General features: G+C 45.0%; 1 protein-coding gene across 12 annotated transcripts in view; it reads right to left on the bottom strand.

Annotated features, from left to right (window-relative positions):
- Window positions 1–2,767: 2,767 nt before the first annotated feature.
- Window positions 2,768–22,116, bottom strand: part of IL21R (interleukin 21 receptor) — a 90,969-nt gene continuing 71,620 nt past the window's right edge. For all 12 annotated transcript variants that reach the window (XM_033915023.1, XM_033915031.1, XM_033915020.1 and 9 more), the window contains 5 exons: window positions 21,183–21,328; window positions 17,289–17,460; window positions 12,400–12,505; window positions 8,438–8,522; window positions 2,768–4,117 (listed from right to left, as the gene is read on the bottom strand). In XM_033915023.1, the coding sequence (XP_033770914.1) occupies window positions 3,209–4,117; window positions 8,438–8,522; window positions 12,400–12,505; window positions 17,289–17,460; window positions 21,183–21,328 (1,418 nt within the window). In that variant the 3' untranslated portion in view covers window positions 2,768–3,208. The remainder of the gene's footprint in view (window positions 4,118–8,437; window positions 8,523–12,399; window positions 12,506–17,288; window positions 17,461–21,182; window positions 21,329–22,116) is intronic.

Here is a 22,116-nt window from a genome sequence, read left to right as displayed (position 1 = left end):
ATATAAATGTTATTTTGAGATTTTGCCTCCTCTGTGACAACTTATTAAGTAGTTTGAAGAGACATGTCAATCATTCTACAGCCTTCTTATTGGAATAATTTTTTGGTTGTTGCCCTCTAAATCAGTGTTTTTAAAACTTTTTACATCTATGAACCAACAGATATAAAAGAATTATTTTGTGGACTGGGCCAGACCCCGCCCATCTCCACCCAATCTCCACCCAAGACCCCGCCCCCATAATAGTACTAATTGTAACATTATTTTTTCCATTCATTTTTCACAGATACACAATATAATCTTATTAACAACACATAATGGTTAATCACAAAATTAAACTACACAAAGCACACTGACAGCAGATGTAAAGTCTCAAAATTGACATAATTCAATCACTAAATTCAAAAATAAAATCATTCCCTCCTACCTTTGTTGTCTCCCTCCCTCCATGATATGCCTTACCTTCTGGCCTGCTCCCGCCTGGCCATTTTATGCCGCCCCCGGTGTTATCTTCAGGCCTGCTCCCTCTTCCTTACTGATGCAGTGCACAAAGCTGCAGGCAGCAGCTCCTTGCATGCCCCGTGCCTCATCTGGAAGCCTTCCCTCTGACGTTGCAACGTCAGAGAGAAGGCTTCCGGTTCAGGCACAGGACGCACATAGGAGCCACTGCCCGTGGCTTTGTGCACTGAATCAGCCAGGAAGAGGGAGCTGGCTCGAAGATAACGGCGCATCGATCGCACCGTGGACCGGCGGTTCAAGAACACTGTTTTGGGCATGATGCACGTGCTGGCCCTGTGGACCGGCAGGAAATTTCTGTGGATTGGGACCGGTCCACGGACCGGTGGTTGAAGAACACTTCTCTAAACTGAGCACACGAGCAATCGCTTATACATTCTAGAAGTGTCACGCATAGATTCTACAAGGTCACTCACAAAAATACGTGCAAATCTGGAAAAAGGTTGGTTTTTAGAACTTGTTGCATACAGAAAAACTTTTTTTTTTTTTTTTAGAACTTGTTGCTCAGGTGAGAAAAATTGTGCCTGCACCCAGCCTGTCCATAGAGGGAGCATTCGGAAAAGTTGGAAGAGGACAGATTCAAAACGAATGCTAGGAAGTTTTTCTTTACCCAGCGTGTGGTGGACACCTGGAATGCGCTTCCAGAGGGCGTAATAAGACAGAGTACGGTACTGGAGTTCAAGAAAGGATTGGACAATTTCCTGCTAGAAAAAGGGATAGAGGGGTATAGATAGAGGGCTACTGCACAGGTCCTGGACCTGTTGGGGCCGCCGCGTGAGCGGACTGCTGGGCACGATGGACCTCAGGTCTGACCCAGTGGAGGCATTGCTTATGTTCTTATGTCATTTTAAAGTGTGCTAGAAACATGACTTTATGTTCACAGGGACTTTGGGCTAGATTCACTAACCTGCCCGATTGTGTCCGATCTGTGTGCGATCCGTGGCAGGCTGACAAATTCTCAATGCGTCCTCATGCAAATGGGGGCAATAGGAGGCATGACCTCCCCCCCCCCACCGACCACACGGATCGCTGGAGAGTGATCCTGAAGCATGCACAGACCATCTTCTTTGCTTGTAGATGGTCTGCGCATGCTCACCGCGAAGGAAGAGCTGAAAACTTAAAAAAATAAATAAAAAAATACAGAGCTGGAAACTTTCGTGAGCCCATGGTTTTAACCTGTGGGTTGAAAGTGGAGCTACACCACAGGTTAAAACCACAGAGTTGGGGCAGAGAGCAGGGCGGCAAGAGCAGAAGAATCGGGGCAGGGAGCAGGAGAATTGGGGCAGAGAGCAGGGCGGCAAGAGCAGAAGAATCGGGGCAGGGAGCAGGAGAATTGGGGCAGAGAGCAGGGCGGCAAGAGCAGAAGAAGCGGGGCAGGGAGCAGGAGAATTGGGGCAGAGAGCAGGGCGGCAAGAGCAGAAGAATCGGGGCAGGGAGCAGGAGAATTGGGGCAGAGAGCAGGGCGGCAAGAGCAGAAGAATCGGGGCAGGGAGCAGGAGAATTGGGGCAGAGAGCAGGGCGGCAAGAGCAGAAGAATCGGGGCAGGGAGCAGGAGAATTGGGGCAGAAAGCAGGGTTTTTGCACAAGCGACTGGTCCTCAGCGGTCGCTTGTTTTTGGATCGGCCAGCCCAGTCGATGTTCCTGAAACTGTTTTGTGAATTGCGTCCTTCCTACTTTGCATGCCTTTCCCCCTCATTTGCATGGGCGGATCAGATCGAAGGATGATCGGCACAGAGGTTAGTGAATTGGGTCGGAGGAAAATCGGGTTGGTACATGACTGCAAACACGATCGGTGGGCTTAGTGAATCTAGCCCTTTATTCCTAATTCAAGCAGGGATTTAAAGTCATACCATTCAGGTATACAGTTGGGTTTGGCAGTGACCTCTTCTCGGCAGAGCACTCCAGTGCAGGCACCGCAACAGATTTAAAAACCTGGCAGGCTAACTGAGATCTTGCAATGCACAAAGGTGCATTGAGTCTTACACTACATTAGTGACTTTTATTCCGCTCGTACCTTGCAGTTCTAGGCGGATTACAGAGAAGCGTACTGTACATTTCCAGAAGATTTGCAAGTTAGCTAGTGGTATACATGGTTGATACTTTGGAGAGAAAAAAATTACAAGGGGGTGAGACTGTTTGGGGGGGGGGGGTTTACAAGGGAGGGGAAAGGACAAGGGGAAGAGTTAGGATGTCTGGATAAATTTTTTGAATAGCAGAGTTTTGATTCCTTTTCGAAATGATTTGAAGTCGCTCGTTGTTGTCAGTAAGTTGGAGATGGAGTGGTCAAGTTTTGCTGCCTGCGTTGCTAGGAGGTTGTCAAACATCTTCTTGTACCGAGTACCTTTGAATGGGGGGTAAGTAAATGGGGTCTGAGTTCTACTTTGCCTAGTAGTAAGATTCTGATTTAGGCGGTTGGTTAGGTAAGGACTTGTGATTCCAATACTGGAAAGTTAACAGTAAACTGAGTAGTTGGGCAGGAGAGCACGATGAAGGCCATATTGCACTGGGGCATTTAATCAACAGAGGGGAGATCACTACCATGCCTGTTGGCATTTTCTTCAAATGGTTGCCAGCCCACAGTCTTCGCACTTCGAGAGTTCTGGAATCATCAGCTCTGTGATAAGACACGTAAGGTTCTTAGTTTAACGTTTGTTTCAATGAATGGAAATCCCAGTGTAAGCGATAGTATTTAAAATCACTCACTCATTTGGGATTCACTGCTAGAGGTGGTAGAAGTGCAAGAAATCCACTGTTTGACGTAACTTCTTGTGCATTGGTTTGCCTCTTGTAGTTGGACAGACCCTGAGCTGTCACTGGAATCAGTCTGGGTAATGTTGTTCTTTTCAAATTCACTTTCGGTGGGGCTGCTACAGTCGGAGTCTACAAACCCACTGTCAATAGTGTCCATATCTAGGCATATTCTTGGGTACCCAACGTGTTCTGCATCAGAATCATAGGAAATACTTTCATCATGTGTAGCCTGATATGATGTTGGACTGTCCAGGTCCCATTCATCATGCTGTACACAGAGAAGATCTAAAATATTCAGGTTGGGTCCCAAAGAACTTCTCAAGAAACCTTGCATTGGTTCACTGATTGACTCAATCTCATGCAGTCTTCTGTAGCTAGCCATGGGAGTAGAGCCTGATGACATGATGTCTTCTTGGGCGCTTGAGTCAGCCATCAGTAACTCACTCTCTATATGATCATTCCTGCTTTTCTTTGTGGAATAGACAATGTCTCCGCTGTCATCGTTATCACCTACATACTGATCATGTTTTTCTCGACTGTTGCAGGGGCACTGTGGACAACAAGGGGTACCTTCAACAGCCACTGTTACTGTGTCAATGGAGACATGGCCGTATGATTTATCTTTTATAGCACTGCCATCTGTCACACAGGAATTCATGGATTTGCTTTGCTCTTTACTGTGAACAGGAAGACAGGATTTACAGCTGGAGAGTTTGTGATGCTTATCCACTTCTTTGAAATCAGCTTTTGAAGACTGTTGTGGAATGTGTTTGTACACCTGCAGAATTTCAGGAAGTACAATGCCACAGTCAAAAAAATCGATCGTCATGGTGTAGGAAGCGCCTAACCAGCTCTGAAAGAACAAGGAAAACATTTTCGATTATTCCACTTTTACTTATCATCACCATCAATTCATGTCTACCCTACCAACTTAGATAAGAGATGAACATGGGTAGGCACAGACTCTTTCATGGTAGGGAACAATGCTAGGATTGTCAATTGCGCATTGATTTTGTAACAGAGAATCCTGCACTGGGTGAACCATCATCTGCTTTTCAAAGAAAGCACTTTTTTTTTTTTACTGAGGTCTGCTGGAAGCCAAATACATAAGGGTAGATAGGATGACCAACTGATTCTAGTTTTCAGGAAAAGAGATTTCATTTCCTTTTGTTTCATATTCTACCTCGTCCTGCAGGAACACTCAAAATGTTATGTTAATCAGGTTTACTATTCAGCCTTTACCTATTCAGTTCAAAATGGATTATAAAATAGATACTTAGAGGGGCATAATCGCAACAGCCAGACGTGCAAAAACCTGCCTAAATCTGCACTTGGACATTCTAATAGCCAGGACGTTCAAGCGCCGATAATCAAAATGGACTTTCTGTACGTCTAGCAAGGTGTTCCAACCGCTGTATGTTCAGAGCATGAGATGGGCATGGTGGAAGCGTGTTATGGATGGGCTTTGGGCAGTCTCAAGGGTGGGTTAGACATGGACATCTTGCAGCGATAATCAAATATCTTGCAAGACATCCTGGATGGACCTTAGATGTTTGGAATTAGACCTGTTTTAGAAGCATAGAAGTGACACAGAGATGAGCGGATGTCTTGCCCTATGAGAGCAGGCAGCAGGGGGGGGGAGGGGAGGGAGGGAGGGAGTTGGAGCGGGATTGGAGGCAGAACTGGGGCGTGATGGGGCAGGGATGGGTGGAACTGGGCAGGCCTGGGAGCGGGTCTAGGGGAGGTCCAGATTTTCCAGATGGAAAATCTGGCAACCCTACTTTTGAATGCATCTTCCTTCAACTTTATTTTATGCCCTGTCGTTCCAGAGCTTCCTTTCAGCTGCAAGAGACCTGTCTCCTGTGCATTTATGCTACAGCGATACTTAAATGTCTCAATCATAACCCCTCTCTCTCACCTTTCCTCCAACAGTATACATATTGAGGTCTATAAGTCTGCCTCTAGTTGCTTTATGATGAAGACCACTGAGCATTTCAGAAGCTGTCCTCTGGACTGACTTTATCTTGGTTATGTCTTTCTGAAGGTGTGATCTTCAGAACACATAGTACTGTAAATGTGGTCTCACTAGAGTAGGGTTGCCAGATTTTATGATTGTAAAATCCGGACACCCTAGACCCGCCCCCCAGGCCCGCCCATCTCTACCCCAGTATTGCCCCCTGCTGCCTGCTTTGGTCGGGCAGGAGGCAATTTGCGCATGTGATTGAGAGGAGGCTTTTCAAAACCTGGATACAGTGCTGGACCCATCAGGACCCCCGGATATACCCCCGACATCTGGTAACCCTACAGCAGAGACTTATACAATGAGGCCCTATCATCTCCTTTTTCCTGCTGACCATTCCTCTCTGTATGCACCAAGGCATCCTTCTGGCTTTGGCCATCACCTTTTCTATCTGTTTGGTTACCTAACAGTAACGACCGACCCCCCCCCCCCCCTCCCCGAGTCTTATTCTTTTTTTGAGCACAGAAGTACTTATCTTCCTAAATCAGTGACCCACAAACATTTTAAAGCTGTGGCACTCTAAACTTGGGGCCGCGGCTGGAGGGCATCCAGAAATGTGCAACCGTGATGACATCACGCTAACATCCACTCATGCGTGGAGGCCCTCCAGATGGGGCCCTGAGCCTGCAATTACTACCCCGGAGGAGGAGAGGCAGCAGTGCCGGCTGACCGCCTACAGGATGTGCCCCTCGCCGCAAGAGGCACATCCTGTAAGCAATCAGACAGCGCCTCTCCTCCTTGCCGGCATCTCGTGGCACACCCGGAATCTCACTGCGGCACTGCCACCTTGGGTTTCTGTAGCCCAAGTGCATGACCTTGCATTTTTTAGCATTAAATCTTAGTTGCCAATTTCTGGACCATTCTTCTAGCTCAGGGGTAGGCAATTCCGGTCCTCGAGAGCCATAGGCAGGTCAGGTTTTCAGGATATCCAGAATAAATATGCATGGGACGCATTTGCATCTCAAGGAGATAGTGCATGCAGATCCGTCTCATATATTTCCAGTTTTTTCATATTGTAGGAAAAACAGCTTACAATAAAACTGGAAACTTGCTGGACCAAGTGCACAGCCCTCAATGGATACTACGTTCAGTGGCGCCGTAAGGGTGAGTGGCGCTCCGCTCCCCCCCGCCGTGCGTGCACGCCCCCCTTCCCTTTCCCCGTACCTTTTTAACTTCTCCGGCGTGATCAGCATGCTTACCAGGGCAGGATTAACCAATAGGCCAAGTAGGCACGTGCCTAGGGCCCAAAATGATCAGGGGGCCCGATGAAGGAGGGCATCAACATTGTTTTTTTCCAAACGGCGATGGGTCCCTCCAGCATCAATTGGCAACGCGGGCCCCCCCAATTGGCAACGCGGGACCCACCCCAATCAGCAACACAAAACCCCCCCCCCCCCAACGACGGAAATTAAGACAAGCAAGCAACGTGGGTAAGAAAGTCAACGGGAACTGTAATTGTGCAAGTGGTGCTGCTTGCCCAAAGCTTTCCTCTGACGCAGCTTCCTGCTTCCGCCTGGGCGCATGGTGGGGTGGGGTGGGGCAGGGGGCCCAGTGTACTTGTGTGCCTAGGACCCTCGACGAATTAATCCTGCCCTGATGCCCACGTCAGTGTTGGCTTGCCCTTTGATGTCACATCCTAGGTGCGGGTCCCAGAAGTGACCTCAGAGAGAGCATCAATGCCAACGTGAGCAGCAACCTCGCGCCCAGGGAAGTAAAAAAAGGAACAGGGGAAGGCAAGGGGTGGCGTGCGTGGGGCAAGGAGAGGAGCGGAGGGGGTGGAGAGGAGGAAGGGTGCCTCGCCTGTAGCAAAACAGCGCCTGGGGCGGACCGCCACCTCGCTCCCTCCCCTTACTACGCCCCTGACTATGGGCTAGATTCACTAAGCCCACCGATCAAGTCCCGACCACTTAGCGACCCTTTTACGACCCGATTTTCCTCCAACCTGATCATCCTCCGATCCGCACATGCAAATGAGGGGGAACGGCATTCAAATGTAGGCAGGCAGTGATTCACTAAAAAAAAAAAATGAACACCGACTGAGCTGACCGATCAAAAATAAGCGACTGCTGAGGACCAGTCGCTCAGGTCCTTTCCGACTGCCCTGCCTTCTCCCGCTCTGCTCTCTGCCCTGCTCTGCTCTCTGCCCTTCCCCACAGTGCAAGCCTGTGGTTTTATCCCGTGGGTTTAAAATGGGTTAAAACCACGAGCTCGAAACTGAAGTTAAAAGAAAAAAAAAAAATCACTGCTTTTGTAAGCATGCGCAGATCATCTACAGGCAAAGAAAATGGTCTGCGCATGCTTCAGGATCGCTCACTAGCGATCCGTGTGGTCGGAGGGAGGCGTTCCTCTGATCGCCCCCATTTAAATACTGACCCGTTGTGGATCAGTCAGCCTGCTGCAGATCGGCCATGGATTGGGGCACGATCGGCAGGTTAGTGAATCTAATCCCGTATTGGTTAACTTACTTTTTTTTACCAAACTTTTCAAACCACCCTTGCAATTTCAGAGGCAAAGCTGTCTGCCTAGTTCTTCATGTAATATTGGCTTTGGAATTTCTAGCTTTGCCATGAGAGTTAGCCGGCTGTCTCCCGTGGTCTGAATATCAAGCAGGCTATGATTTTCGGAGGAGGAAATGAGAGGCAGAGAGAAAAGGGATGGTGGCTGAATATAAAACGAGTTATTTTTGTGACAGCTGTGAGAAGTTATTTTAGACTGGGTTCATGCTATGGCGGCTTTTCTTTCTGGACCCTGAATTTGCTCTCTGTAGTTTCCTGTATGTGGGTCCCCGTCACCCCTGTTCTCACTTCTGTTAGATTAAAAAAAAAAAAAAAAGAAAATACCCCCAACATGCTGGAAACTTTGAAACAGCCCTGCTTTATTGAAAAAGGGTCCGCTGAGCGCTGTTGACTGACTCTTAAAGATAAGTACTTTCCACTGCTTTTATGGTGTAATAAATTTAAAAAAATCCCCCGGGGGCCCAGCAGCTCTGTGACCCACCGTAGGCAAGCCCAGACTGCCTCTGTGGCGAGAGCAAACTCCCACCGTTTCCCCCCTGGCCTGGAAAGTACCAGCCAGCGGAAGTACAAGTAGCTTTTTCGACTCTTAAGCAGAAAGAGGGACTGACTCATTCAAACTCTCGATGTTGTTTATTACCTTAAAATCTCCATTGTGCCCCATGTAAAGAGGTTTAAAGAAGGGTTCAGGATCTGGGGTGAGAGCCCACACTTGCTTCCATATTCTAAAAATAGAAAAAAAGACATCAAACGGACAGAAAGTCACACTGAGTTCTCTATTATTAGGCATCCTACAAAAAAGATTTAAGAAAACAACAGGAAGAGGTCTGACATCGAATTTAGGTGGATGGTTTTGATCACGTTCTTTGTCTATTTACGAGGATGTGGCGAGGCAGGTGACTTTGGGACATGGTTATCACTGTGGGCTTCCGTTAACACGTCATTTTTTTACCACTAACTCATGCAGTTTTACCACAGGTCCCGTTTTATGCAAGGAAACTTAGGGGACAATATTCGAAGCAATTTACATGGCCATGATAGCAGCGGCCTAGCAAAGGATAGGCCTGGGTGGGCCTGAGGCCCACCCATTCTTGACTCAGGTCCACCTTTCTCCCCTCTCTCCCACACCTGGATTTGGCATTTGCCCTCACTTACTGGCCCACAGCCCGGCAACTCCCCCCCCCTCTCTAAACCTTCCCCTTCCCGAACCTCATCAGCTTCGCAGGCAGGAGCAGCGCCACGTATTCTCTTCCTGCGCTGACCCCGCAGATTTCCCTCAGCTGTGATCCGCCCTTGCTGATGTCACTTCCTGTGTTCTTTCTGGCGGGATACGGCAGAGGGAAGCCTGCGGGGTCAGTCCAAGTAGTGGCTACCACTGCTGCTGCAACCCAGAAACTGAGGTACGCCCCTTACAAAGACCATGCCTGGGGCGGACCACCCACCCTCGCACCCCGCAAAATATGTACATATATAGATCATTCAGAACATGGCTGTTCGGTTGATTTTCAACGTGAAAAAAATTTGATCATGCACCTAAATTCTATCAGAAGCTACATCGGCTCCCAATTGAGGCAAGAATATTATTCAAGTTAGGTTGTACCTGTTTCAAGACATTGTTTGGCCGTATACCTGATTATATGATTGATCACGTTAAATTTACTGACAGAAAACGTTTTTCTCGGCATTTTAGACTATTTACATTTCCTACTGTAAAAAGCTGCATATACAAAAGGTATATACTCAGTTATATACCAAAAAGATCTTTGCATTCTGAGAATTTAGCGCTAGACTTGTCGAGACCGGTAAAATGACCTTCTGCGCAGGAGTTTCGTTATGGAACTCCTTGGTGGGTAAGATACAAAATTGCAGTGAAAAGGGGAGCTTTAAAAAATTCATAAAGACGCAGCTATTTGTTGCCTTTTTTTAGGTACTCGTGACAAAGTCGATGAACTAGCCACGATCTGTTTATCTGTTTTATGTTTATTTTATTATGGGCAAACCAAAAAAACTCTGTGGAGTGACGATGTTCCTAAATCAGTGGTCTCAATCATGCGGCCCGGGGGCCACATGCGGCCCGCCAGGTACTATTTTGAGGCCCTCGGCATGTTTATCATAATCACAAGAATAAAATAAAAAACGGTTTCTTGATCATATGTCTCTTCAGCTATAAATGACAATATTATTATTAAGACTTGGCCAAAAGGAAATATTTATAAACTATAAAGAGTTTTACCTCATGCAAATCGTCATTTCTTTAATAAGACATTAACTATTTTTTCTGAGGCCCTCCAAATACCTACAAATCCAAAATGTGGCCCTGCAAAGGATTTGAGTTTGAGACCACTGTCCTAAATGGACTTTATTTGAAAGTATCAAAGTTCCAAATGCAAGCAGTGTCTCACTTCCGGTTCACCACACAATTGTTTCCCACGTACTCACCTTTATAGGACCCCCAGGGACCCCTGAAGAAGACTTTTTGTCAAAACGCGGACCGTGTTGGGTCCTGTATCCCTAGCGGACTAGGTCCTTTAAGGCTCTTATGTGGATGATTTACTTTTATGTGGATGGAATTATTTTATGTGGATGATTTCGGTGTACCTTTGAAACTTTGACACTTTCAAATAAAGTCCATTTGGGAACATCGTCACTCCACAGAGTTTTTTTGGTTTTCTCTGGATTTTCTTCTTTGTGGACATTTAGGGGTCAATTCCTTTTGTTTTTATTTTATTATGGGCTCCTTTTACGAAGCCGCGTTAGTGGCTTTATCGCGTGCACCTTTTTAGCGCTAACCGAAAAACTACCGCCTGCTCAAGAGGAGGCGGTAGCTGCTAGCGTGGCCGGCAAATTAGCGTGCGGTAAACCGCTAACGCGGCTTCGTAAAAGGAGCCCTATATGTTTTTTTTAACTACGCATTTGGTTTTATTCTGTGTTCTTTTTAAATACCGTGTATGTAAATTTTGTAAAAAGTGGAAGTGGATAAATAAATAAGAATGCTCCACTTATATGGACTCAAAGCACTACCTCCAATGGCCTCAGGTATTATTGCGGATCAGGCTCATGACTTTTTTCAGCTTCGGTGTTACGTCCTGGATCATGTGGTACATGACAAGCGAGGAGGGAACAGACAGCTGTTCCTTCAACAGAAGGAGCAGCGCTGGATTTTTGAGCTGGCCTCTGTAACACCTAAGGTTCTCAATATGAACATAGTTTCAAGTTTATCAAGTTTATTAAAAGAATTTTTTAGACCGCTTAATCAAATATCTAAGCGGTTTACAATGTAGTGTTACATAAAAACATATATCGTTATAAAAACAGGGGATACTGGAAGACAATCGGAGTATTAACAGCACAAGACGTACGGACCTACTTCAAACAATAGGAGAGTGGGGAAGAACTACAATTTTTATAGAAAAGGTGCAACATGAAAGGAAAATACGATAGGCTAGGGTAAAAATTAACAATTTACTTTATATTTTAAATTTTGGAATTTTAAAGTTTTAAAATTTTCAAAGTTTTTTTTTTTTTTTTAATATCAAAATATTATAGTATTGAAAGACATTAAAATTTTAAAATATTAAAATATGCCCTTAACAGGACAGTTGTTATCCAAAGGCATCTTGGAACAAGAATGTTTTCAGTTTTGCTTTAAATTCTTTTAAGTCTGGTTCACTACGCAAATGGTTAGGCATCGAATTCCAAAGAGAGGGGGCTGTGACGGCAAAATTATTGGAGCGCAACGTATTAATCAGTTTTAGAGAGGGTATAAGAAGGAAATTTTGAGACGTCGAACGAAGAGATTTTGATGTATTATAAGGAATTCAAAGTCTGTTGATGAAATCGGGTTGATTGTTTGATTTTGTTGTAAATGCTAAAAGTAGAATCAAAGAAACTGTGGTGACCAGTTGAACACAGAATCAATTCCACAGTTTCCCGCGATCCCCGTTCCCGTGCAGACCTCTAGTTATAGTTAAAGTGGAGCATAGGCGGAACTTCCAGTTACACGTGTAACATACGGAATACTGTAAAACCCATCACTTCCGCATTTGCATAGCTACAGTTGCACCAGGTCTACGGCTAGTGTAACTGCTGTGAATTAAGTCAGACCAATTGCAGGTCACATTACTATTCTCTTATGGGCACCCAAATGCTGCGATAGAATACACCGTGATCAGGCGTCATCAAGTCACCCCACTGGAGGTCCCTTGTATAGCATTGTCCTCACAGAGGTTTTGAAGAGCCTTTGTAAATAGGGTTGCCAGATTTTGTCCTCATAAAAGAGGACATGTGGCCCCGCCCCATTCTGCCCCCCACGGTCCCGCCCCAGTCCTGCCCCCCAACCCCGGCCCCTCACAAACCCCCATCTCTTCGGGGGCCACATATAGAAGGCACCTGCGCATGCACGGATGCGATGCAATGACATCACAGGCATGCGCGGCTGCCCTCCGTACACGGCCCCGAGCGCAGTGGTTTTGAAAACCCGGACAAAGTGCCGGGTTTTGAAAAAACATCCGGACGCCTGCACAGTCCTCTAAAAAAAAAAAAAATGGGCATGTCCGGGTAAACCCTATTTGTAAATGACCTCCACTATGTTCTTTGACTCACCTTTTCAGCTTAAAGAATGCAAAGATCACCAAGGGCAGAAGCCCTAAAAGAGACAGGACGACATAAATCCAGGGTTTTGATCCGAGGAATGACTTTCCCTTCCCTTCTGCAGACAAAAAAAAAAGGGGAATTACAATGTTGGAATCAGTTTTAACTTTATGGACAACCACCACACCGAATTCATTGCAGATCACAGTGAGCCAACTTCCTGTTTGACGGGAGGCATCGTAGAGCTTGCTCTGGGGCACAGCGCAAGCAGCGTCCGAGCATCACTGCTGCGTGGCTCAAGCTATTTTCTTGCAGGTCTTGGTGGCGGGGCAAAAAAAATGTTGATTTGATTTAGCCCATCGAACTGATTTTGTCATGCAATTCGATTCACTTTTCCTGTCCAATCGGTCGTTTTTTGGGGTTTTATTTTTTTTTTCAAACATCCTAGCAGGCTGCTGTTTAGGGTGGCACTAAGCATAATTCTATACAATGCGCCTGACTTTTATAGAATCGCGCAGAGTGCCGCGCTAGTTGGTACCAGTTTTTTAGGTAACATATATATAGAATCGGGACCAAAATCATTTTAGTGCATAATTACAGAATACTGATTGGGCGCAGATCCCTGGCGTTCCAGGCATGCAAATGGAACAAATGTCTATCCACTCTCATCTCTAATTCTCCCTCCTACCAAACTTTCAGGAAGTCAATCAAAACTTGTCTCTTTGACAAATATCTCTGACTCCCGCCCTCCTTGTAACTCTACTTTTAACTATGCCTTGTACCTCCCACCTTCCTGCACCTCCCACCTACCTGCCTCCTCCCTACCTGCACCTCCTACCTACCTGCACCCAACTTCCTAAGCCACGCCGATTGACTTGTTTATAACCTCTCTATCTCCTTCTTGCCTGCTCCCGACTCACTAAGCTATATTGATTGATTGACTTATTTGTAAATTTCGCTGTAGATGTACAGTCTCTTGTCATGTAAACCGCTCTGAACTATTCTGGTACTGCGGTATACAAAAATAAAGTTATTATTATTATTACTGTCATTTACATGCTTTCGCGCATAATTATCCGTGTGAATGGCAGCAGTCTGTAAATTTAGTCTTAGTAATAGCATGTAAATTTAGATGACTTGCTATAGAATACGGGGGTAAAATTGTACCCCTACTTTCCAATGACATGTGTAGTTAATATATTGCTATTGAGGCGGGAATTCATCAAAGAGCGCTACTGCGTTAGCTCACATGAATCACGTTAGCGCAAACTAACAATTAGCTTGCGCTAAATGCTATAGATGCCCACAGGCTGTGGCGCAGCAAGGGTGAGAGGCGCCCAGGGCGGTGGCACCCCTCCCCCGCCTTCTTCTCCACCCCTCTGCTCCTTCCTCACCCCCTTCCCACGCGCACCCCTTCCCTACCTGTACCTCTTTTAACGTCCCCGGCGCGAGCAGCGTCACCACCTCACTGCCCGCGTTGGCTCTCCCTCTGATGTAACTTCCTAGGCACGGGACCAGAAAGTGGCGTCACAGGGAGAGCCAATGCTGGCGCGAGCAGCAGGTTGGAGTTGCTGCTCGTGCCAGCGAGGAGATCGAGGTACGAGTGAAAGCGCGCTCGGCAGGGGGAAGAGTGAGAAGGAGCGGGGGAGAGGGGGGGAAGGTGCAGAGAGGAGGAAGACCGGTGCTGGCGCCCTCACTAAGACAGCGCCCCCAGCCCCCCTTACTGCCCAAAGGAATATAATGGGGTCTTTAGCGTTTAGCGCAGTAGCAACCTTTGATGAATTCCCCTTAAGTATCCAAAAATATGAAGGCAACAGGAATCAATCACAAAATGTAAGGGTATTAAAGCCAGTCCTGTTTGTATCCACTAATTCAGTGCTTACCAATCTTTTTGTGACTCTGACCCCATGAATGTGGCCAAATACTATAAGACTGTGTGACCTCACCGGAGGTGCAAAATAATCGGTTCATAGACAACTCGGCGAAAGACAAAAGCGTGCGCTGACAACTGAGCGCAAGACGGAGGTGCGCGCCAAAGAAAATTACAGTTTTTAGGGGCTCCGACAGGGGGTTTTGTTGGGGAGCCCCCCCAGTTTACTTAATAGATATCGCGTCGGCGTTGTGGGGGGTTTGGGGGGTTGTAACCCTCCACATTTTACTGTAAACTTAACTTTTTCCCTAAAAACAGGGAAAAAGTTAAGTTTCAGTAAAATGGGGGGGTTACAACCCCCCCCCAACGCCCCCACAACGTGGCGCGATCTCTATTAAGTAAAGTGGGGGGGTTCCCCCCACGCCCCCCCGTCGGAGCCGTAAAAACAGTAATTTTCTTCAGCGCGCGCCTCCGCGCTGCGCTCAATTGTTGGCGTGCGCCTTTGTCCCGGCGCGCTTTTGACCTGACACCAAATAATCAGGTACCTATGGAAAGCCCACCTAGATCATGACCCTAAAGGCAGTTTTTTGGCCCCATTTAGGAATCTAACCCACGGTGGTGTGAAGCTCTGCATTAATTGCCTTGCATCACCATGATGGGTTCACAAAGACCACAATAATATTTTTTTAAAAACAAAAAAAACCAAAACCCATAAGGATCTCAGTGCTAAATGCCTCTAACCAGAAACTCATCCGTATCTGGTGGCTCTAGTCATTTAATTATAGATCCACTAATTCTAACAAGTGGTAGGGGGAAAAAAAGCCATATAGCAAAAAAAAACAAAAAACCAAAACAAAAAACCACTAAAATATAAAGAGACCACAGGAAAAAGGACTTAAGTCTTCTAAAAATAATTATGGTCTTCCAAGAAATGACTTCTTCATTTGTCACATGTACTTGCCGGTACTGTCCCATAAATAAGTACATATGTGCAATTCTATCTGCAAGAATAGCATTCATTAAGAAGATGTCAAGTCATGCAGTGTTTTGGTTTACCTCACTTAGACTACTGCAATTCACTTTTGTACGGTCTTCCAATGAAATCCCTGAGAGGTGGCAGAGAATGCTGCAGCGAAACAACAGAATTCAGCAAGAGAATTCCATAACAGAATTCACCAAGAGAAGCCAACACAAAGGATAAAAACTGTGGAATCGATGATACAAAACTTTATTCAAAATTCTTTTCTTTACAGACTCGGCAGCTATGCTTGACCAGCAATGCTCTCACATACACAAGACAGAAGCACGTGGGGGAAAAAGTAATTTTTAAAGAGCTCCGACGGGGGGTTTGGGGTGGCAACCCCCCACTTTATTGGTTAGTGTTCGCGCTGCTGTTGGAGGGGGGTTCGGGGGGTTGGAAACCTCCATTATAGCGAAAACGGAACTTTTTCTGATTTTTTTCGGGAAAAGTTCTGTTATCTCTATTATTGTATGCTAACAAATGCAGTCAACGGGCTTCATACTTTATTAAATGCATTACTAAAACCCAAACGTTCCGCATTCATTCTTTCATGTTTATATGTGTTACACACACTTGCCCACCAAAATGTGTAGTTAAGTCTGTCATGACATTTCCAGTTTCTCGTGATCATTTGGATGGCTATTCCTGTCATGATCAATAAAAGACAGCTCTTGTATTTATCCAAAACAGGCTTTACCTGTAACAACGTACCACAAATTATGGTTTCATATCAAAGGAATAGACGATTCAAGAATAATATTTATCTGTCCCCAAATTGACCTCCAGAAATTAAGTATCAGTGGACAAAAATAGCAGTTTCTAGCGCGGGGAGCTGCGCAGAATGTCCCGCGCTGCTCCCGACGCTCATAGGAACTCAATGAGCGTCAGGAGCAGCGCGGGCCGTTCAGCGCGGTTTCACAGAAGAGGGGGTTAGTATGCTATGAGGCAAACAGAATACTGTGTATGTGAGAGCATTGCTGGTCAAGCATAGCTGCTGAGTCCGAAAGAAAAGAATTTTGAATAAAGTTTTGTATCATCGATTCCACAGTTTTTATCCTTTGTGCTGGCTTCTCTTGGTGAATTCTGTTGTGGAATTCTCTTGGTGAATTCTGTTGTTTCGCTGAAGCATTCTCTGCCACCTCTCAGGGATTTCATTGGAAGACCGTACAAAAGCGAATTGCAGTAGTCTAAGTGAGGTAAACCAAAATCTGGCACTTTGTCCGGGTTTTGATAAGCGTCCTTAAATCGCGTCGGGCAGGGAGGAATTCCGCGCATGCGTGACATTATCATGTGCCATCCACGCACGCATGGACTTCCTCCCTGATTTGCGGACAAGAATGGGCAGTGGCGGACAAGAGTAGGCGGTGAGGGTGGGGCTAGGGTGGGACTGTGGGCGGGATTAGGGCAGGGATGGGCGGGACTGGGGGGCGGGTCCAGATTTTCTGATTGGAAAATCTGGCAACCCTAACTAAGGCCTTTCATCACATTTGATAGATAGTTTTAATAAGATTGTTTAATGTGTTTAGGACTGAATATGTATAACTGTTTTTATGTATGTTATATTTGTAACCTGCATGGAACTTGGGACATCCAATCTATTATTCATTTCGAGAAGGGCGCTTGTTTCACCGGAGCTGCGTCAGAGGTTTATCATCTTCATTTGTGAAACCAGTGTTGTGTCTGTGAATTCCATTTTAGTGACACACGGCAATTAGTGGATATAACCAGGATTAGCTTTGGTGCCTTTACGTTTTGTATATAAAAATGTCCTCCTGTCATCTCTGCCTAAAATTTACCAACGCACAGCACAGAATTCCTATGAGCGCCGGAGCAGTTACCCGCGTTACGTGTTCGTAAAAGAGGGGGTTAGTTTCAAGATTCCTTTATATTCCGGCCTCTTCTGGAGCCTTCTGGTTTTTAAGAAACCCGGCTGTATGTTAGCGTCATTCCTGGAAACGCCTTATCATTGCTGCGCTTCCATCTGAGTTTCTGTTGAATAATATACCACACCTTTGGTCTTCCAGGTTAAGCTAGTGCTCCAGTCACTCCACACGCCTTTGTAGTCTGAATTGCTTCTTGGCTTGGCCCGCACCTGGGCGACATACACCGTATTTGCATGGAAGCTGGACTGTAGGAGAAGCACGTTCTTCTCGTCCCTGGTAATAGGGACGCTGTGGTGATTCTGCAAGAACAGGACAGAGCATATGAAGTCAAAAGATTCCGTACAAATGTAAGGAAGTTCTTCTTCGCCCAGAGAGTGGTAGAAACCTGGAACGCTCTTCCGGAGGCTGTTATAGGGGAAACACCATTCAGGGATTCAAGACAAGGTTTGATAAGTTCCTACTGGAACAGAACGTATAAAAGTAAGGCTAGACTCAAATAGTCTTTGATCTAAGGGCCACCGCGTGAGCGGACTGCTGGGCACGATGGACCACTGGTCTGACCCAGCAGCGGCAAATCTTCTGTTCTTTATGAATTCTGTTAACGACACCTACATTTGTAGACATCTAGACGTATCAATCATACATTAGGCATTGTTAACAGAATCTCACCTAGTGACGCCTAAACTATGTTTAGGCGCCGCTTGGCGTCCCTATTTAAGCCAGGGTTTTCTTGGCCTAAATAGAGGTGCTTAATGTAGGCATCTAGTGGTGCCTAAGGGCGCCTAGAAATGCCTAACTTTCAAAAATGCCCCCAATCCACCCATAATCACTCCTAATTGGTGGTAGGTGCCTAGGGTGCCTACCACCCCAATTAAATTTTTTTTCAATTGGAGCCAATTAGGCAAATTTACTAATTAATATAGGTGCCTATAGGATATAGGCGCCTCTTATAGAATTTACTACTACTACTAATCATTTCTATAGCACTACTAGACTTACACAGCGTATACATCAACACAAACGAGAGAGTCCCTGCTCAATAGAGCTTACAATCTAGTCAAGACAGACAAACTGGACAAGAAGGTGCATCATTCACTGTGCTCAGGTGGGGGAATGATAAGACAGATATTGCATATGCATAAAATAAATTTGCATAGGCTGAGTCTCCAGTATATGCAGATTAATTTATGCATATTCATTGTGGATATCCTGAAAGAGATTGAAGTCTACAAAATCCCGAGTGGTGTAGAACCGGATACAAGTGAATCAATTTTTTACTCCCAAAATTACAAAGACTAGCAAATACTCAATGAAGTCACAGGGAAATACTTTTAAAACCAATAGGAAGGAATATTTTTTCGCTCAAAGAATAGTTATGCTCCGGAACTCATCCCCAGAGGATGTAGTAACACCGGTAGGGGGGTTTAAGAAAGGTTTGGACAATTTCTTGAAGGAGAAGTCCATAGTCTATTATTGAGAAAGACATGGGGGAAGCCACTGCTTGCCCTGGATCGGTAGCATGGAATGTTGCTACTCTGGATATTCTAGAATCTTGTTACTCTCTGGGATTCCAGAATCTTGCTATTCTTTGAGATTCTGTATGGAATGTTGCTGCTCTTTGGGGTTCCGGAATCTTTTGTTACTCTTTGGGATTCCAGAATCTTGCTATTCTTTAGGATTCTGAATGGAATGTTGCTACTATTTGGGTTTTTGTCAGGTACTTGTGACCATTATTGGCCACTGTGGAAACAGGATACCGGGCTAGATGGACCATTGGTATGACCCAGTATGGCTATTCTTATGTTCTTTCAATAGCAACGTGGTCACTAAAGAACACAGTAACAGTGTCCACAATTAACAAACATCTTTAAGCTGTGGGGTCACCAAGACACATTTTGAAAAACTCTAGTTTAGAGTATCTGGCACACATTTGAGAAATAAATTGGTTTTCTACCGGCAAAACAGCCTGAATTTGGTCGATGGACTTTAGTTACAACTATTTGGAGTTTTTTTTGCCTCAGTTGTCATCGTGTAAACTGCTTTCCCTTCTGTAACTAGCCATCACAGTGACAGTCCTTCATTGAGTGCCATATACAGTACCAACTTTCAGAACCTGGTATTGAATGCATTCTGGATCCCACCAGTAGGTGTCACTCTTGGGCAATGACTGGAATTTTCTCCCCCATCCCCAACCTCTCAAGGTTATGGAAAGCTGTCGCCACAACATTCTGACCCTCTCTGGCCTAATGTTCAGTAGGTTAAGTCCTGGAATAGAATCTTGGTTTTCTGCTCTGCCACTAAGCCAGTTTGTAGTCTCAACATTAGTTTTAAGAGTAAAATTATGAAGCCACGTGAAGCTCCAAATGCTACAAAACATGGCTGCAAGACTAATTCTCAAAAAGAATCGATACCAGAGGGCAAGTCCACTTTTAGAACAAGTGCATTGGCTACCAATGAACAAGAGAATCCGGAGGTTGTTATAGGTCAGAGCATGCTACAGGGGTTCAAGGAAGGTTTAGATAGGTTCCTAAAGGATAAGGGGATTGAGGGGTACAGATAGAAGTAGAGGTAGGTTATAGGAATAGTCAGGGACCACTTCACAGGTCATAGGCCAGATGGGCCGCCGCGGGAGTGGACCGCTGGGCGCGATGGACCTCTGGTCTGACCCAGTGGAGGCAACTTCTTATGTTCTTATATTAAAAGATAGCCTGCATGGTTCACAAAGTGATCTATGGAGAAAACTCGTAGGGACTAACATTTGACATCAAAGTCTCACATTCCTTCTTCAATTCATGTGTTTATTGCTTATTGAAAGCTTCTATACCACTGCTAATGACTGGGGGAGTCAATTCAGAGTGGTTTATATGAGCTTTACAATGGTGTTACAATTCATGAGCTTCTGTAAAGGTGCTATAATACAGAGTTTGCATTTCCTGGGATGGTTTCAATGCAGACATTATTAAACCCTAATCAATACATGTGCTTTTGTAAAGGTGTTACAAAACATAGGTGTATTACAATGCTTCAAACTACCCCTCCCATTGCCTCAAAAATTACGGTGGAAGAAAATGTTTGAAGCTACCTTCAAATATCATGCTCCCCACATTTGGAACCAACTGCCAATACAACTAAGACAACCCATCACACACCTTGACTTCAGGAAGAAACTGAAGACATAATAATTATTGCAGTTGGGCAGACTGGATGGGCCATTTGGCCTCTAACTGCCCTCATGTTGCTATGTTTTTACCTCTTCTCCCTATAACCACTCTCTTACCTTCATCCCTGTCTCCCAACTACCACCTCCCACTCTAATAATGTAACTTCCAAAACTTGATCTAATTCCTTGCAGAAAATCGCGGTATTGTTCTCTTAACTCCAGTTATTAGTAAGTAGGTCTCATTCTATATAATGGGACCTTTTGTCAAAATAGCACTGATAACGTCCCCCTTTCAATCTGCTAAATTAGAACTGTTTGGATAAAGCTAAGACAGCAAGAGGCTATTCTAACTTTATCTAGGTAGTTATCCAGCTACTGGTCTGAAGACTGCAGATAAAATCTTCAGTGCCAGTGGTGGCTTTATACCTTGTGCATATCACCATTCATGCTCAAAAATTACTAGGGCTCACTCGATGAAGTTACAGGGAAATATTTTTTCACTCAGAGAATAGTTAAGATCTGGATCACATTGCCAGAGGTTGTGGTAAGAGCTGGTTTTAAGAAAGGTTTGGACAATTTCCTGGAGGAAAAGTCCATAGTCTGGTTTTGAGAAAGACATAGGGGAAGCCACTGCTTGCCCTGGATCGGTAGCATGGAATCTTGCTACTCTTTGGGATTCTAGAATCTTGTTACTCTCTGGGATTCCAGAATCTTGCTATTCTTTGAGGTTCTGTATGGAATATTGCTACTTCCTTGGGTTTTGGCCAGGTACTAGTGACCTGGATTGGCCACCATGAGAATGGGCTACTGGGCTTGATGGACCATTGGTCTGACTCAGTATGGCTATTCTTATGTTCTTACCTCCCACGTATCATATTTCTTTTTATACCTCAGCTCATATTCCAGTTCATCTTGAAGTAAATAATTGCTTTCATATGCTGTTTGCCAGCAAATGTTATAGTCCTCTGATAAGGAGATAGTCAAGTTGAAGGGAGGGTATGGTTTAACTGCAGAAGGGAGAAAGAAATATATTTTACGCACAGGTGAAGGGCATCATATTTACATTTTTCAGACTATGTGTGTTTCTTAACAAAATGTGAATACTCCTTATTTCTTCAAGCCCCGCCCACCTACTTCCTGTGCATTCCTTGCAACTGAAATCCAGTGAGAATCTTGTCCAACGGGATTTCCATTGATTTAATTATCATGAAATGAGCAAATCAAGAGCAAAAAAAAAAAAAAATCTCAGTCATAAATATCAGAGCCTAATGAAAATCAAGTTTCACGTTTAATGTTTATTTGCTATATCGCCTATCATAATACTAAGCGATTATACAAAATATTTACAATCAGGAGGTGCACCACAAAAACACATATTATGAGATACAAAGACAGAACGGACTAACATGGCACAGAAGGACTAAGGGTGAACTACAATAAGGTATAGAAAAGAAGGATAGAACACAGGGGAGAGGGGAGGAGTTTGATTCAAGCGGTTGATTATCCGCACGGAATGGAGAGAGAGGAAAGTAGGAGATTAGGTCATTGTTCAAAGGCGTCTCTATATAAAAGAGCCTTAAGAGCTCCTCTTAATTTAGCTAGGCTTGCTTCCTCTCTAATGTAAAGGGGGAGAGCATTCCAAGTGAGGGGAGCAGTTGCGGCGAAACAGGAGTCCCGGCCTGTGCCAAATGTATCAAATCAACTTATCAACATCTTGTAGTACCCATGATTCTTTTGTCAGGCCAAATGATTACAGAGGACATACAAGGGATCCTCAAAAAGTTTCTGCACTTTT

This window comes from Geotrypetes seraphini, chromosome 11, assembly GCF_902459505.1.
Source record: "Geotrypetes seraphini chromosome 11, aGeoSer1.1, whole genome shotgun sequence".
In the NCBI taxonomy this organism is placed as follows: Eukaryota; Metazoa; Chordata; class Amphibia; order Gymnophiona; family Dermophiidae; genus Geotrypetes; species Geotrypetes seraphini.
This window is presented reverse-complemented; position numbering and strand designations above follow the sequence as displayed.